Consider the following 15,964-nt stretch of genomic DNA (forward strand, 5'->3'; position numbering starts at 1 on the left):
CAGCAGGGGCTCAATTCCCACATTATAGATAAGGATTGAGGCCCAGAACAGGTACTTGCTCAAAGTGATACAGCCAGGAAATGGTGGCATTCGGATTAGCTACCAGGTTTGTCTGACATCAGAACAACCTGAGCTCTTACTCTAGACTGCCTCCAACAGTACTGATCCTTCTTTTTCCTTGGGAAACAATCCTATCTCACAGGCCTCTTTTGGTGGAATAAGGAGAGTTGGAAGGGTCCTCAGGTGGCAAACCTTAAGAATTGATAGTCTGTACATCTCACTGCTGACAAACACCAACAGTAAACAAGCAGGAGTACCTATTAACATGTGTTAGTTTTACTTTTTAAAGCCTAATGAAGCCTACTTCATAGGGATGGAGTAGTATTAATTAGCTCACTGAAAGGCTAAGTGTCCCAACCTCTGAAGTGAAGCTGCTTCACTAAACTAACATTAACTCTGCCCACAGCCCAGTGTCTCCTGGCCAACACCCCAACAAGAACACCACAATACAGTGGCCTCGGCCTTGTCCTGGCCTGTGGCTTTCGTGTGTCCCAGGCAACTCTGAGCTGCCACAAATGAAGCCAAGGAAGGAAGAGGAAGTAGGAGTCAAGGGGAAAGAACAAACGACCCACTCCCTTCTGTGGGGAGCATACTCCATGGAAGTCTGGGGAGAGTTGTCAAGTTTACTTCCACTGTCCTTATCTCCTTATCAATCAAGTTAATGTATTTTTAATTGTGTGTTCATTAAAGAAACTTTGGGGAAAAAAGATATAAAAAGGAAATAAAAATCACCTATGAATTGACTCTACAGAAACAAGTATCTACTTTCTATTTATTTTTCTTGTTGTTTTAACATGGTTGAGATAGTTTATTAAAATACATAATTTTTGTATTCTGCTTTAAAAAAGCTGCATTCTCACATAATTTATTTTAAGCATCATATGCATCGACTAACTGTATTTTATTTAATTACATGGGGAAACCATGTTTTACTCAGCCATTCCTCTCTGTATTTTAAAGTACTTTCCAATTTTTCCAGTCATGAATAATCTTGTAATTCCTGACTTCACATCACAAAGCTTTGTCTGTATTTCCGCATTACTTTAGGATAGGTTCTCGAAAGTAGAATTAATAAATCAAAAATACAAACATTTTAAGACTGCTGCCAAACTGCTTCCCAAGAGGGCTGTACTAATTTATAAATCAACTTGCCATGCAGGATAATGCCTATTTGCTAGTACCCTTGCCAATACAGATAATTATCTTCTAAAATCTTTGCCAATTTGAAAGGGGGAAAAAAAAGCCACTTCTTTGTTATTTCAATTTGCTTTTCTTTATTAATCACTCTGGAGTTGAACATTTTTTCATACTTTTTAGCCATTTATATTCCTTCTTTTGTGAATTTTCCCAATTGTTTTCTTCTTTAAAGAGTGAATTATTCCTTTATTAATTTTTTAAAAGACCTAATTATGTGGTACAAATGTGAAAAGTAGAAATATGACTTGCAGATTTTATAACTCAGCTAAAGTCAATTATATATACTATTGGCAGGGATTACTAATATACTCAAAGAGTTATAATGTTTCAGTGACCTAACTAAAATAGTTTCTTCAAATATTTTAACAGACGAGATCAGGTGTGTTCAGGGTGGTATGGCCGTAGGATTTTAAAGATCACATTTCCAAAAGCCAGTGCTCATATTTCCTTCTGCCAGTACATAGTCCTTATTTTAACAGACCACAGGCACGTTGATAAATGAGTCTACACGAGCCTACCACTCTGGAAACAGGGACTGAGGCAGTAGAGTTCACTATTTTGGAGATGTTTTGGTCAAAATGACCACAATCTTTAGAAGACAATTCAGGTTATGCAGTATCTAATCATTTTAAGTAGTCTGATAATAAGTCAAAGTAAACAACCTACCACCCACAACCACTCTCAGAGAAACAATGTCTCATGAAGATTTACGGCATTCCTATGTGCCACTCTAGAAAAGGTAAGTTAAAAGTTCTGTGTACAACTTCTGATTTTTTATTTCCTGAGTGCGCAAATTATTCAGCAACAATGTAGGGAAATAAAGATTCTCACACACTTTTTATGAGAGTATAGATTGGTATAACTCCTAAAGGCAATTTAGCAATAAATTTCAGAAATCCTAAAGAAGGTACATATCCAGTAACAAAATAACTCTATTTCTAGGACTTTATTGTTAAGAAAATAATTCACATGGGTGCAAAAATAACTGTACATTAGAAAATTAATTGTAGTAGTATGTAAATAGCTGAAAACTGGAAAATTACCTACATATTTAATAGTACAAGGTGGTTAGAGAATTTCTGTACATTCATCTACACAACAGAATAGTATATAGCCATTAAAAATGACAGAGTATATGTTTATTGACATATGAGGTAGGCTGTATTATTGACCCCAATTTTCTACGCCTTGTATGTCCAGGCCCTTTGCCATATAACTTTCAGTGCCTATCACTGTGGACAGAATGGAAGCCTCCACTCCTGGGCTTAGCCATGTTATGTTTTGATCAACGGGATGTTAGTACATGTGATGCAAACAGAAACTTAAAAAGCACATGCCCAATATACACATGTCAAAATTCATCAAGCTATACACTAAGATTTGTGCATTTTATTGTAGGTAACTCAATATAAAAATTTTTTTAATCTGTCCACACAAAAATAAATAAAAACAAAACATATGATTAGGCTAGCTTAGATGTGCCTCTGTTATCACTATGAGCAGAAAATGCCTAAATTAGTCCCCTACTCCAAGATGATGACAGACATGTGGAGAAGGTCAAGATTAACCAACTACAGCCACTGATGCCAGAATGAGCCTTGATGAAATCAACAAGCTGCCTAGACATGTCCAGCTTAGGTGAGCTGATCCTCGCTAAGTTACAGATGTATGAACTAAGTAAATACTTATCGTTGTTTAAGCCACTGGGTTTCAGAGTGATTTAGTAAAAAATATTTTTGTGGCGGTAGGTAACTGATAAAATATTTAAACATCTAGAAGAAAATGGGGAAAAAATCTGGAAATATATACCACAAATGTTAATAGACTTCCAGTTAAAAACAGTAGATTGAGCACATGTGTATCATCTCTCCCTCCAAAAGTTCACTAAACTGACAATAAAGAAATAAAATAAGTCTTAAACCACAAAGAACAGGAGAGGATAATATAGCAAAATAAGGGAATTTTAATACAATAGTGGAAAGTGAAAGCAGGTGGAAGAGGAATAAATCATTGGACAATATGGAAGAAATTATAGCTCAATGGTCCTCAGAGAGGAATATAAATAAAAATCAGGCCAACTCACCCCACAGAACTTGAGAAATTCAGCACCTTGAAGGAAGGTGGAGGGTAAGGTACAGAGAGGAAAATCAAGCCAAAAGTTTATATACTGACCAGTCAGAACCCCAGGTGTCATTCTCAATTATATGCAGCCAGGTGACTACCACGACATATGCCATCCTTCTTTCTACTCCATCCCGAGACCACAGTTCTAGAGGAAACTAACTAAAGAGGCACAAGTCTATTAATGGGCTGAGGAGAAGTGTGGACTGAAAAGTAATGTGATTACACGTCTATATATTGCAGTCAGCCACCTCCCCTGTTCCTGTTCTTACAACTTCAGCAGTTGGTCACATGAAACCCCCACCCTCGTAGCTCCAACTCTTGTTACCCTTAGGCAGGAAATCAGAACTCTCTGGATTCTTCTAGAATCTAAATACGAAACCTATAATAGATGACATTTAGGGATACTTCCAACAAAAATGGTCAGCCCACTAGCTGATCGCCCTACAGTCAGAATCATCTATCAACACATCCTACCCATACACAGTCCTGAATAAACATAGTAGTGACACTCTCGTAAAAAATAAAAAGACAGTCAAGGATCACCATAAGTAAGATAAAATCTCCCCATATGAAAGATAGAGCCCAAAAGAAACAAACAAAAAGGTGGAGGTGACGGGGGACCAGGAAGATGAAGAGACTATGCTTGGAACAGATGGAAACTGAAAAAGAAAAACAAAAAACAAAAAAACCCCACAAAACTCAGAAATAAGAGAGGATACTGTGGTGATCAAATAGTAATAGGACACTTCAAAGAAACAAACAGAAACAAGGAAGAACTTAAAACTGTAATATAAAAATTAGAAATTCAATAGAAGAGCTGGAAATTAAAAATAAGAAATATCCCAGAAAAGAAGAGGAAGTATTACCAAAGGGAAAGGGACTGGGGAGGATGCATGGGAAGGGAGGGACAAGGAGGCAAAAGGGGCATTACGATTAGCACACATAATGTAGGGGGTCACGGGGAGCACTGTACAACACAGAGAAGACAAGTAGTGATTCTATAGCATCTAACCACATGATGGACAGTGACTATAATGGGGTATGTGGTGGGGACTTGATGATGGGGGGAGTCTAGTAACCATAATGTTGCTCATGTAATTGTACATTAATGATACCAAAATGCAAAAAATTTTTAAAAAGAAGAGGAAGTAAATTGAAAAGAGAAAAATCAATGGAAAATAAAATACACAAATTAAATCAACCAAGAAAGTCCAATATCCAATAAACATCCCAAACAAGACACAGAAAATAGAGAGGAGAGACTTGAAAAACAGTATAGGAATACTTTCTAGAACTAAAGGGCACTGGTCTCTATATTGAAAGGGCCTACCAAGTACCCAGCATAATGAATGAAAAAAGACCCATGTCAAGACATAGCATCATGAAATTTCAAAACACTGAGGATAAAAAAAGATTCAAAATCTTTTAGAAGGAAAAATTAAGTTACATATAATGGCATCAAACTGCTCAATAGCAACTGGTATGCCAGAAGACAGTGAAGCAGTGCCTTCAAAATTCTGAAGGAAAAGCTTTTTCAGTTTACAATTCTGTATTTTGCCCCAACTATTAATTTGGTGCTAAACTAGAACAAAGACATTTTTCAGAATTGGAATGACTCAAAATCTGTATCTCATATACCCTTTCTTAGAAAACTACTAGAGGAAGTACTTTAGCACAAGAGAGGAAAAAATCAATTAAGGAGAAAAGGAATCCAGGAAAGAAGGGATACAGAAGAGAATTATAAAGGGAAGTCCCAGTATGACAGCTTTGCACCAGGCCCAGACAACAACCCAGACAGACTGGGGCAGGATGGAGGATGTGTGAGGGATATCGCCAGAAAAACAATGGAACCAATGGACTATTTGATGTATGTAAGCATTAAAAAAAATTATTATTAGGCACTTGGCAGTTCTAGCAGAGCAACTGGGGGAAAAAATAGTGATTGGTACAAAAAGACTAAGCAAAGAAAAAAACCAAAGCAAAAGACAATTATGAACCCCAAAAAAGAAAAAGCAATAATAGTTACTATTTTGCCCAGCAGATGAATAATATATATAGTGTCATAAAATTAGGTATTGACTGCTGATTTAATCAAAACTGTGACATAACCTCTCTCAGAAAATTAGGTAAAAGGGAAGTAAAGATATCAGTACAGAAGAATGAAATCTTTACCTCCCATAATGGGAATGCAATAGATAATGTCTAAAATTAAAATTCATGGAATAACAGTATGAGGACTTATTTGGAAATATGAAAGTAAATACTAGCAAAAGCCAGAAAGTAGTTTCTTCAGAAAAGCTGAACTAGAGGTGGGAAGTAAAAGGCAGGGGCTGCTACTCTTATTATAAGTTTTTTAGTTTTAGTTTTTTTTAAACTATGTTAACAGACTCTCTGAGTAGTAGAATTTTAGCATGTTTTAATTAATTTTTTTTTGTCTTGGCTTATCCACGTTTTCTATAGTATTCCAAGTATTACTTGTATAACTAAAAAATTTTTTCAATGTTTCACTATTTATCCAAGGCTTAAGTGTTACAAAATCCTACACAAATCAGGGACTGAGCTTTGTACTTTCCTATGAGGCCTTACCTTTTATCGTGGCCAAAATGAAGAAAGCAATGAGGGTGTTGTTGATGGCGCAGGTAGACTTGGCAACACAAGACAAGACCGTGTAGGGATTTAAGAGATAGCTGGGGGAAAACACATATTTGGCATTAGTAATCCTGGTCAAAGAACTGGGGTGTCCTGGCTACCTCAGCCAGGAGGTTCAAGAGAGTTACTAAAAGTATAACAAGGGAAGGCAACTTCTTAGAAATGAGTTCTCCGAAGTAAAAGAGAATGGAACGAGGTCAGGGACCAATGAGTAAAAGGCACTGAACATTCACTACCTATTCTGTGCTATGCGGTATATGAAAAATTGTCACACTGAATCACCACAGATCTGGTAAACTAGCAATAACATTATTCCCATTTTGCAGATGAGAAAACTGAGACTCAGTGGCTAAGCAACTTCCCCAGGCTTTCACAAGCTAATAAATACATTCAAAATCAGGTCTTTCTGGCTCTCGAGCCAATGTTCTTTCTACTACCTCAGACTTCAAAAGTGGTAACATTCTACCATCCCAAAAGGCCATATAAATTTTAGGAATGGCTACAGTTGTCTCTGAAAACCAGGAAAGTAGTTTTTCCTTAATCAGTGTCCTAGGCTCTGACACAGGCTACCCCTATTCAAGAGGTTAGAGCAGCTTAGGTTTAGCCCTCTTGATAGTCAAGCTGAATCCACTCAGATAGACTCCAAGGACAGAATAAATATCTGATGAATTTAACAAGCTAGATGCCATAGAACTTCACAGGACATCTCGAAGTTCCATTGGGAAGGAACAAAGCTGAAGTACCTAGTCTTTTCCTGAGGTGGGAAGGAATGGACTGAGAAAGTGAACTTAAAATGCAGAGTAGGGAAATCTTATATAGGCATAATGGATTATTAGTTTTACTTATCTATTCTGCTTCAACAAAAGATGAGAGGCAGCTCAAATGAGAACAGATAATAAAAAATAACAGCAAAATAAAAATAGAAATAAAGAATCAAGACTAGGGAGAACATAAATAAAAGGAAAAAGTAAAGGCCAGGGAAGGAAGACTAAATGAGTCTTCTACAGCATTTTAATAATCAGCTTTCAATCTGGCTCTGAGTTTCCTGGCAGACAAAGTGAAAAGGGAGACTAGTTATTACATAATTCTGATAATCAGATAGGAAGAAATGTACCAGTGTCTCAGGGAGAGATTGTAATTATTCCCAAATAAAGACCTTAAATCCAATACCTCCCAGGGCTGTAAGATTAGCAGTTCTAAAGTCAAAGGCCCAGAAATTGTTGGTGTTTTTTTTTCAGCAATTACAGATAGGCTTGTTACACAACCTTTAAAGAAATAGCTGCTGTTATTACAAAACTACCCCCAGGGGACATATGAGTCCATTAGGGATTCATAGCATTGCTGAACTTCTGGTTCTATTAGGTGGTTCCCACCAATATTTCTGAAATACATAGATATGAACTGACATCTCAAAATGGTTTGGTGGGAGAGGGAAAAGAGCCATTTCTAAGTAGCAGATGATGTTCAAGAAGCAGCTGCACAGCCTCTTCTCTGGAATACTGAATAGGAAATTCACAGAGAAAGCAGAGGGTTGAATAAACTGTCCTCATAAGGCCTCTTCTAATTCTTAAGTTCTAAGGTCATGTTTTTCCACTAGGAAACTTGTCTGTCTTGTTTACTGTATATCCGTAGAAACAAGTATATTATTCATATTCAGTGACTGTTAGTTGATTGAATAATTATCCCACTTATCTATCTCAGGAACATAAATGGGAATAACCTGAAAGAATTAAACTTGCTGGCAGCACTGAGTACTCCTAGAGACCCCTTTCATAAAGCCTTAAAAACAGGTTCCACTCTCCCATACTGCTCATCCAGCTGGGATGGGTCTGTTTGGCTTTTTACTTGTTTGCTGAACTACAAATTCAGGGGCACTGAATTGTATGGGAAACATAGGAGCAGCTCAAAACAACAGCCACATAAAGACCAGAGTTTTATTCAATCTATACATACACTTGAAAAACTTCTTAGAAACACTGATTACAAGTAGGCTGGAACTCAGATCAGCATCTAGTGAAAAAGCATTTGTGAAGAGAGTTGATTGTGCAGGCCCCCTGTGAGGCTTTGTCCCAACAGAGACAGAATGGCTCTGTCTCTTTTGCTGGCCAGAACCCCAGTTGTGCAACAGAACTACAGCAAGTACTTGATGACTAAGACTGCAAATCTCCAAAAATACAACGAACAACATGAGAAAATCTCATCAGATTTTCCTCACATTCACTGGCACTGAGCCCTGTTTTGTCAGAGAATACTTACAAAAGGGCCACTTTCAAAGGGATGTAACGCATTTCCATAGGGGTTCGGATGAGTTCGGCCACATCTGTGGCATACTGGTCTAGTTCTAGGAGGAGTTTCTGCTTTTTAAACTGGGGGAAAAAAAAAGACAAAACACAGGAAACAAATTATTTTCGTTGCTTTTAGGATAATGACAAAAGTCCATCCATGGCCCACATGGACCTGCCTGGTCTAGCCCTACCTCTCCAGGCCCTCCTCACACCCACCTCTCCCGCCACCTCTCAGTTTCTGGGTTCCAGCACCATGAACATGCCACACTCCTCCTGCTCCCAGGCCTTTTCAGTTGACCTGGAACAACCTCTTCTTCTCTTTCTCTAATTAACTCCCACACAGTCTTTAGATCTCAGTTAAATCATTACTTCTTCAGGAGGACACACTCACCCCTGCTGACAAGATAAAATCTAGTAGGTAAAATACACATTCTTTCATAGCTGTGTTCACAGTTCTAACTTTTATATTTATATGACTAATATCTGTCTCCCTCACTAGACTGTGAGTTCCATAAGGGGAGAGACCATGTTAATTTGCTAATACCTGGCACAGTGAGCAAACAATAATATGTTTGCTGAATGAATGACTGAGTGGCAAGGCAAAGCTCCTAGCCATTTTTAAGAGCTATTATGAGTAGCCTAAGGACTCCAAAGTTCTAGCAACAAAGCAAAATACTTTCATGCAAAGTGGAATGACCCCGTGAATGTCACAGTAACCTGGATTTTCTTCTGAGATCCAATTTCAAGTTTCTGACTTCCACAGAGAAAGTGGAGAATGGCTGTGATCAAGAGGAGGAGGAGAAGGACAGGGTGTAGCTAGGCAGCTAGATAGTTATGAGGGAGCAAGACGGGGGCGGAAAGCTTTTGCCTACCCCTGTTGTGTCCCAACAAGTTCATGGGTGTGTTCCCGAAAGAAAAAAGTCAGGTGACCCTATAAGCAAACATGGATCAGACTATAGATGGAAAAAGCCTCTGAACCCAAAATGGGTAGCCCTGCTGATTTAATGACTAGAGACTCTTATTTAGACAGTATAAAAATCAATGCTGCAACCTATTATAAAACAAGGGCCTGCAGGGGAGACAAAGTAACAAGTGTTTATCTGCGCATGATTAAAGATTAAATGATGAAAAAAGCACATCACAACAGACTATATATTGTATTGTATCACTTACATAAAGTTAAAAGCATGCAAAATAATACTATATATTATTTAGGGGTATTTACAAAAGTAGTAAAAGTTAAGGCCTTGTGTGGGAATAACAGACTAAATTCAGAACAGTGGTAGCTGGTGAGGGGGGGATAGCAGATGAAGTATCAGACAGAGGCAACCACACGTGTAATGTTTTATTCTTAAAGCTGAAATATGTATGTATTTTCATAGTATGTATTATTCTTTATGTATTTTTGCATGTCTTAGGTATTTTGGGATTTTTTTTAATGTAAAATTAAAACAAACTTTAAAAGAGTTACCTTTCAGTTCAAAAGAAAAAACAAAAGCAAGGGGTTATCACAGGAATAAAGGTAACTCTAGATTGCTTGCAGAGATTTTGACAGGGGCTTAATTAGATAGAAAGGGAGGAATTGACAATAATACAATAATAGTAGGAGACTTTAACATCCCACTTATATCAATGGATAGATTATCCAGACAGAAAATCAATAAGGAAACAGTGACTTTGAACAACACATGAGACCAAATGGACTTAACAGATATATACACAACATTCCACCCAAAAATAGCAGAATACACATTCTTTTCAAATGCAAGTGGAATGTTCTCCATGACAGATTATATGCTGGGCCACAAAACAAGTCTCAATACATTTAAGAAGATTGAAATCACATCAAGCACCTTTTCCAATCACAACAGTATTAAACTAGAAATCAATTATAAGAAAAAAACTAAATATAAACTAAATTTAATCAGAAAACCTGAACAAATTTCTAAAACTCTTTTTGGTCATCTCTGAGAGAACAAGTGAAATGATAAGAATTACCAGTAAGATTTATGCTGCCATTCACTGCTGTGGTCGTTTAATTAAAAGGACAATATATAAGCTCAGGTACTTTTATCAGAGAGAAGGCAGCTGGCTCAGCAAACAAGGCACTTAGTAAGGACACCTACCGCAGTGGCAGTCAGAAGGAGCCCCACTGGCTAAGGGTTCTGGGGTTCTGTTGTAAAAAGAAGGCCACCGGGAAGGTGTGAGATCCACAAAGAAGGCTGTTTAAAGGAAACAGGGAGTTCATCCAGGAGTAGCCAGAGAGACAGGTGGGAATGCCAACCCATTCCCCAGGCTGGAAGCCAGCCAGCAGGACTACAGTAAGAGACGGGAGGAGCTGAACAGTGATGTGTAGACCCTGGTTAAAGGTGACACTGTGCCAACAAGGAAAGAAAAGCACTTCCTCCTAACCCCAATCTTCCAAAATACTTTAAAACAGAAAGGTTTTATGGAAGAAGAGTCTCCAGTAGAGAAAGGCAGTCAGGTCGGCAGTCCCCAGATTCTCAGCTATGTTTCTTTTTGTCTCCCCCAATTTCACCAGCACAGCCTAGCCTCATAGGCACAACACTGACTCAACTCCCCTAAGTATAGACAAAATCCCCTTTAAAAAAATCCCCATTGTATCCAGTTAGACTCAGGAAAGAGACTAAAAGTCTAAGGAAAATTAAACACACACCCCATAAACATATTAGAAATATAAAAATAAAATGAGGTTAAGGAGTACAATTTAAAATCCAAAGATAATTATTTCTAGATAAATTCAGCAGCCTTGACAATGATGAGATTAAAAGTTATCAAAGGAGAGATTAAAAGTAATAAAAAGATAACTACCAGGGTATATCACCTTGGTGAACATTAATCAGCTTTTTCACAGATGCTTTATGCTGTTCTACATGTGTTGCATTTCAATAGAAATTTCTGAATTAAAAAAAAACTCTCCAGGGTAGAGTTCTCCTTCCCTTCTATCCACATCCCCCATGCAACACTTTTCTTGGCCTTTGAAAGATTTGGTTTTGCAAGGATATAATTCTCCTGCTTCAAAGAAAAGAGCTTTTCCTAATCATTGAAACTGTGTCTACAACAATTTGCATCCACAAAAACTATGGTGCTGGAGATGAGAGAGTAGGGGAGTGAGTACTCCATCCCCAACTGTTAGCCTCAGCACATTCCAAATTCAGGAGCCTATCCTTCAAATTTACAACCCTCTAAACACATTAAGGTATCCAGATTTTCATCACTCCCTATCATACCACCTATGGCTTTGTAACAAATTCTGAGTTCCAAATAGAAAGCACAATCTCAGCAAAAGACAGACTAGACTAACACTGCTTTTGTCAAGCAAGGTAAAATGTCATGAGAATCAGCAGGTCACAATCAATCACCATTCATACTCTACAGGCTAACAGTTGGAGATGGGATGGGGATGGAGCCCCCCTCTCTACATGACAGTTTTCCAGGATGTACGTGAGTATAGACACAGCTTCAATACCAGTGACTAAAGTCTCAAATCCAAGCAAGACTAAAATGCTTCCACATGACATGGAACCATTCTGACAAAGTGGGGAAGATACAGAGGAAGACTTGCTGATATTCCATACATATCAAAACCTGCCATTTAGAATGAGTTCATTTTTGACACAGCATAAGTAAAACTCTTGTTCTGACCAAGAAACCTAATGTTCCAATAGGCCAAATTCTGAGAATGGGGAAACAAAACGATTCTAAATTTTAATTCAGTCTTGGTGTGCTAAAACAACAGGGTTTTGACAAAGGTTCACTTGGTTTTCTCTCACCTTCCTTAAATCACACAAAGAAACAAACAAAATTCTCTGTATGTTTCCACATAAACTCAAAAATAAAAAATGAGTTAAAATTACTATTGCTCTACATAGAGGAGATTCAAGATAGCGGTGTGAGAGGCAAGACAGAGAACTCCTCCCAAAAGACAGATAGTGAGAAAATACAGTTAATACAACTAACCCTAAAACAGCTACAGGAAAGAAGATGGCACCAGAAGACTGCATACAGACCTCATGAACAGAGCAAACCTCACAAAACAGGGTAACGTACTAAAGCCTTGATCTGGCAGGACCCAGGCCCTTCCCCAACCCCACCTCACTGGCAGGAGGAAGAGAAACAGAGTGGGGACAGGGTGGAAGGCTGGGACTGCTGAACACATAGCCCTGGAGATCTCCTTTGCAAGCAGAAACTTACATCCCTCTGGAGGATGGGGAGGTGGGAGAGGCAGAGCACTTGAGAGACAGATTCCAGCCATTTGTGGAGAACGGAATTCACACCAGGCCACTCTGGGACAAGGGAAAGGCAGGCGGTCTGAGAGGCTTCCTAGCAGCAAGAGGGCTGCTGAAGGGGCGGGGTTTGCAGGGAGCTTGCTGTGCGGGAGAAGGGATAGGGCGACAAGGATCTCTGGGCATGCGGTGCCCAGCAGATGGGGAACATTGAGGAGCTTCAGGCGCTCCATCCCCCAGGCTGGCTACTCAGCTCCAAGGCCCCCCATTGTGACACGCAGCCTGCTGAGCCCTCCTCCTAGCCTGACGGCACTGGCTCGCAAACCGGTAATCACTGCGCTGGTGTCAGGCCAATCAGAGGGAGGCCCTGCCTACAACAGCTAGAGACACAAAGCACAGAGGCTTACACTTCTGTGCTTGGCCCACTGGCTCTGACACTGTAGACAGGCACTGTAGATGGGAATCAGGAAACAGATCTTTCCTCCCCCCAGGCACCAGCGTCGCTTCCCTACTACCCCCAACCTCACTCTACGGGCTGAGCAGCTCCAGAGACTGGAGCTTCCGGGCACTAGTGGGCACCACACAGACATATGAAACATCAAAAGAACATGGTTCAGACCAAATTCTCACAAACCCCAGAAAAAGGGCCAAATGAAACAGAACTCACCAAGCCTCCTGAAAGAGAGTTCAAAATAAAAATCATAAACATGCTTATGGAGGTACAGAAAAATATTCAAGAATGCAGGAATGAATTTAAGATGGAGATTCAATCACTAAGAAATTTCATATCTGAAATGAAACATACAATGGAGGGATTTAAAAGCAGATTAGATGTAGGACAGGAGATGGTAAATGCAACAGAAATTAAAGAAGAGGAATACAAAGAAGCTGAGGCACAGAGGGAAAAAAGGATCTCTAAGAGTGAAAGAATATTGAGAGAACTATGTGACCAATCCAAACAGAACAATATTCGCATTATAGGAGTACCAGAACAAGAAGAAAAGAGAAAAAAAGGGATAGAAAGTTTCATTGAGGAGGTAATTGCTGAAAACTTCCCCAATCTGGGGAAGGAGATAGTCTCTCAAGCCATGAAGGTGCACAGATCTCCCAACACAAGGGACCCAAGGAAGACAACATCAAGAAATAAAATAATTAAAATTACAAAGATCAAGGATAAAGACAGACTTTTAAAAGCAGCTAGAGAGAGAAAAAAGATCACATACAAAGGAAAACCCTTCAGGCTATCATCAGATTTCTCAACAGAAACCTTAAAGGCCAGAAGGGAGTGCCATGATATATTTACTGCAGTGAGGGAGAAAGACCTTGAAGCAAGAACACTCCACCTGGGAAAATCATCATTTACATTTGAAGGAGGGATTAAACAATTTCCAGATAAGGAACACCTGAGAGAATTTACCTCCAACAAACCACATCTACAGTGCATTTTGGAGGGACTCCTATAGATGGAAGTATTTCTAAGGCTAAATAGATGTCACCCAAGGGATAGACAAAGAGTACAGAATATAATTCATAATACAAAGAATGGAGGAGGAAGAAAACAGATGAAGAAATAATAATCTTTAGGTAGTGCTCCTAATAGCATACAAAGAGTTAAATTAGACTGTTAGATAGTAAGGGAATTACCCTTGAACCCCTGATAACCATGAATCTAAAGCCTGTAATGGCAATAAGTACATACCTATCGATAATCACCTAAATAAAAGTAGTCTGAATGCACCAATCAAAAGAAATGTAGTTAATGAATGGATATAAAAATAAGACCCATCTATATGCTGACTACAAAAGACTCACTTCAAACCCAAAGACATACACAGACTGAAAGTAAAGGGATGGAAAAAGATATTTCATTCAAACAATAGTGAAAAAAAAGCAGGAGTTGCAGTACTTATATCAGACAGAAGACTTCAAAACAAAGAAAGCAACAAGAGATAAAGAGGGACATTACGTAATGATAAAGGGGTCAGTCCAACAAGAGGATATAACTATTATAAATATCTATGAACCCAACACAGGATCACCTACATATATGAAACAAATATTAACAGAATCAAAGGGGGAAATACAGTGCAATGCATTCATTTTAGGAGACTTCAACACACCACTCACTCCAAAGAACAGATCAACCAGACAGAAAATAAGTAAGGACACAGAGGCACTGAACAATTTACTACAACAGATGGACCTAATGGACATCCACAGAACATTCCATTCAAAATCAACAGGATACACATTCTTCTCAAGTGCACATGGAACATTTTCAAGAAAAGATCACATACTAGGCCACAAAAAGAACCTCAATAAATGCAAAAAGAATGAAATTGTACCAACCAGCTTCTCAGATCACAAAGGTATGAAACTACAAATAAATTATTCAAAGAAAATGAAAAAGCCCACAAACACACAGAGGCTTAATAACATGTTTCTAAAAAATCGATGGATCAATGACCAAATAAAAACAGAGATCAAGTGATATATGGAGACAAATGATAAGAATAATCCAACACCACTAAATCTGTGGGACATAGCGAAGGCCATGCTAAGAGGGAAATATACTGCAATACAGGCCTACCTCAGGAAACAACAATCCCAAATGAACAGTCTAAATTCACAATTAATGAAACTAGAAAAGGAAGAATAAATGAGGCCCAAAGTCAGTAGAACGAGGAACATAATAAAGAATAAAGCAGGAATAAATAAAATTGAGAAGAATAAAACAAGAGAAAGAATCAGTGAAAGCCGGAGCTGGCTCTTTGAGAAAATAAACAATAGATAAACCCCTAGCCAGACTTATCAAGAAAAAAAGAGAGTCTACACACATAAACAGAATCAGAAATGAGAAAGGAAAACACTATGGACACCACAGAAATATGAAGAATTATGAGAGAATACTATGAAAAATTATATGCTAAAAACTGGGTAACCTAGAATAAATGGAAAACTTTCTGGAAAAATACAACCTTCCAAAGCTGACCAGGAAGAAACGGAAAATCTGAACAGATCAATTACCAGCAATGAAATTGAACTGGTAAACAAAAAACTACCCAGGAACAAAACTCCTGGACCAGATGCTTTCACTGCTGAATTTTATCAAAGATTTAGTGAAGACCAAAAACCCATCCTCCTTAAAGTTTTCCAAAAAGTACAAGAGGAGGGAATACTTCCAAACTCATTCTATGAGGCCAACATCACTCTAATACCAAAACCAGGCAAAGACAACACAAAAAAAGATAATTACAGACCAATATTCCTGATGAACATAGATGCAAAACTACTCAACAAAATATTAGCAAACCGAATTAAAAAATGCATGTAAACGATCATCCATCATGACCAGGTGGGATTTATCCCAGGGATGCAAGGATGGTACAACATTTGAAAATT

The 15,964-nt window shown here is 38.4% G+C and overlaps 1 protein-coding gene across 3 annotated transcripts in view; it reads right to left on the reverse strand.

Moving 5' to 3' along the window:
- Positions 1 to 15,964, reverse strand: part of PIGU (phosphatidylinositol glycan anchor biosynthesis class U) — a 112,947-nt gene that overhangs the window by 62,006 nt on the left and 34,977 nt on the right. For all 3 annotated transcript variants that reach the window (XM_036902517.2, XM_057502927.1, XM_036902518.2), the window contains 2 exons: positions 8,287 to 8,396; positions 5,968 to 6,068 (listed from right to left, as the gene is read on the reverse strand). In XM_036902517.2, the coding sequence (XP_036758412.2) occupies positions 5,968 to 6,068; positions 8,287 to 8,396 (211 nt within the window). The remainder of the gene's footprint in view (positions 1 to 5,967; positions 6,069 to 8,286; positions 8,397 to 15,964) is intronic.

This window comes from Manis pentadactyla, chromosome 5, assembly GCF_030020395.1.
Source record: "Manis pentadactyla isolate mManPen7 chromosome 5, mManPen7.hap1, whole genome shotgun sequence".
In the NCBI taxonomy this organism is placed as follows: domain Eukaryota; kingdom Metazoa; phylum Chordata; class Mammalia; order Pholidota; family Manidae; genus Manis; species Manis pentadactyla.